Here is a 1,781-nt window from a genome sequence, read left to right on the forward strand (position 1 = left end):
ACCTATTTTATATCAAGACATCATTTGTGTTAGTTCGTAGAAAGTGAGTAAGACGGACCCAAATGTGTTTACACGTGAGTGGATAAAATTTTGAACAATTGCTGCAACAGCAATTGTTCAAAATTTTATCCACTCACGTGTAAACACATTTGGGTCCGTCTTACTCACTTTCTACGAACTAACACAAATGATGTCTTGTTTCACCATAACACAAACGCTTCACCATAAATTAAAACGATATGCATCAACTCCGAGTACACGCAAACCATTTTTGACACTAACTACCTATTTTTGACACCAACTACTAAAAACGTATTATAAAAACCACAGATAACAGGTAAATATCGCAACGACGACTGTAAAATCCGAATTCAGTATTCGGAGTCGATGAGGCCACGTGGCGAATGATACTAGAGACTACAGTTGTCCAGCTATGTAGTGGTTTAATGCGCTATAACTTCAATAATTTTTTTCTCAGAAACTTTAAGGATTTTACAAATTTTTTTTTTACAATATTGACTCCATTTCTCTTGCCGCATCTATTCCCAAATTTTTTTGGATAAGTTGTGCATCTCCCTTTTGAAAATCAATGAAAATTTAACGAAAATTTTTTGTTCCTTGGATTTTTCCATGTGTGTACTGTGTATGAATTTAAAAAATTTCTTTCATATTGAGTGTTTGAAAAAGTTTCATATGAACTTGTACCATTATTTTTGTGAGTTGAATAACCCCCTTAAATTTTTTTCTCGTAGTTTTCCGGACGCTTTAAACAACAAACGACTGTACCGGCATGTTTTTTTTTAGCTCAAATACTACAAGTCTGGACGAAATACGCGAGTGCCGAGAACAAACACCACTCCTTACACAAACAGTTCAAAGAATACATGAAATACAAGGAGCTACCGCTCAGTCTAAGAGAAAGAATATTTTCCTACTTCCAGTTCAAATTCCACAAGCACTTCTTCAAGGAGTCCGACATTAACAACATGGTCTCGCCCCTGCTGAAACAGGTGCGGAGGTTTTCCAACACTGCCGTACGCCTTTTACACGTGTACTTTATTTTTCAGGAGATACTGATGCACGTCACGAGAAACCACATAGAGAGAGTGGATTTCTTCAGGCACCTCCCCGAAAATATCCTGATGAAGGTCGTCGCCCAGCTCAAGTCCGAAATTTACTTGCCTGGGGACGTCATCATCAGCGCGGGGACCATCGGTACCAGCATGTTTTTCATATACCACGGCACCGTCGCCGTTTATGCGCCTAGTGGGAAAGAGGTAAGTGTTTGAAATTTTCGTTCTTGTTCGCAGGTCTGAACGATATTTGTTTTATTTGCTATAAATTTTTTTAAATGGGAATGGGGGTCAAGTGGGGGGTCATTAGAAAGGGCTTTTAATTCTCTATACATCGATTCTTACTTTTTGAAAATCAATCCATTATTTTAGAAAATATGCAGCTTTGAAAATACGAACAATATTTTTGACGAGAAATGCGAAAATCGATTTAATTTTACTTCAAAACTTACGGTATTAGTCAAGTAAATGCTGAAAATGTTGTCCGCCAACTTGCATACAATGATACAGGTTGTCTTCAAACCGTTGTCGAACATTCTGGAGCACTTGCGGTGTTACTTCGCGACATACATTAATGATTCGTCCTCGCAGATCTTCCAAGGTATCAGGTGGAGTGCTGTAAACTTTGCTTTTAATGTGCCCCCAGAGAAAGAAATCTAAAGGATTTAAGTCGGGTGACCGAGGGGGCCACTCAATTGCACCTCTTCG

At 38.4% G+C, this 1,781-nt stretch overlaps 1 protein-coding gene across 1 annotated transcript in view; it reads left to right on the forward strand.

Annotated features, from left to right (window-relative positions):
* Positions 1-1,781, forward strand: part of LOC108913109 (potassium/sodium hyperpolarization-activated cyclic nucleotide-gated channel 2-like) — an 11,492-nt gene that overhangs the window by 5,300 nt on the left and 4,411 nt on the right. Inside the window, exons 5-6 of the mRNA XM_018718586.1 lie at positions 805-1,010; positions 1,068-1,277. Coding sequence (XP_018574102.1) covers positions 805-1,010; positions 1,068-1,277 — 416 coding nt within the window. The remainder of the gene's footprint in view (positions 1-804; positions 1,011-1,067; positions 1,278-1,781) is intronic.

This window comes from Anoplophora glabripennis, unplaced genomic scaffold (assembly GCF_000390285.2).
Source record: "Anoplophora glabripennis isolate ALB-LARVAE unplaced genomic scaffold, Agla_2.0 scaffold1097, whole genome shotgun sequence".
NCBI classification, from domain to species: Eukaryota; Metazoa; Arthropoda; class Insecta; order Coleoptera; family Cerambycidae; genus Anoplophora; species Anoplophora glabripennis.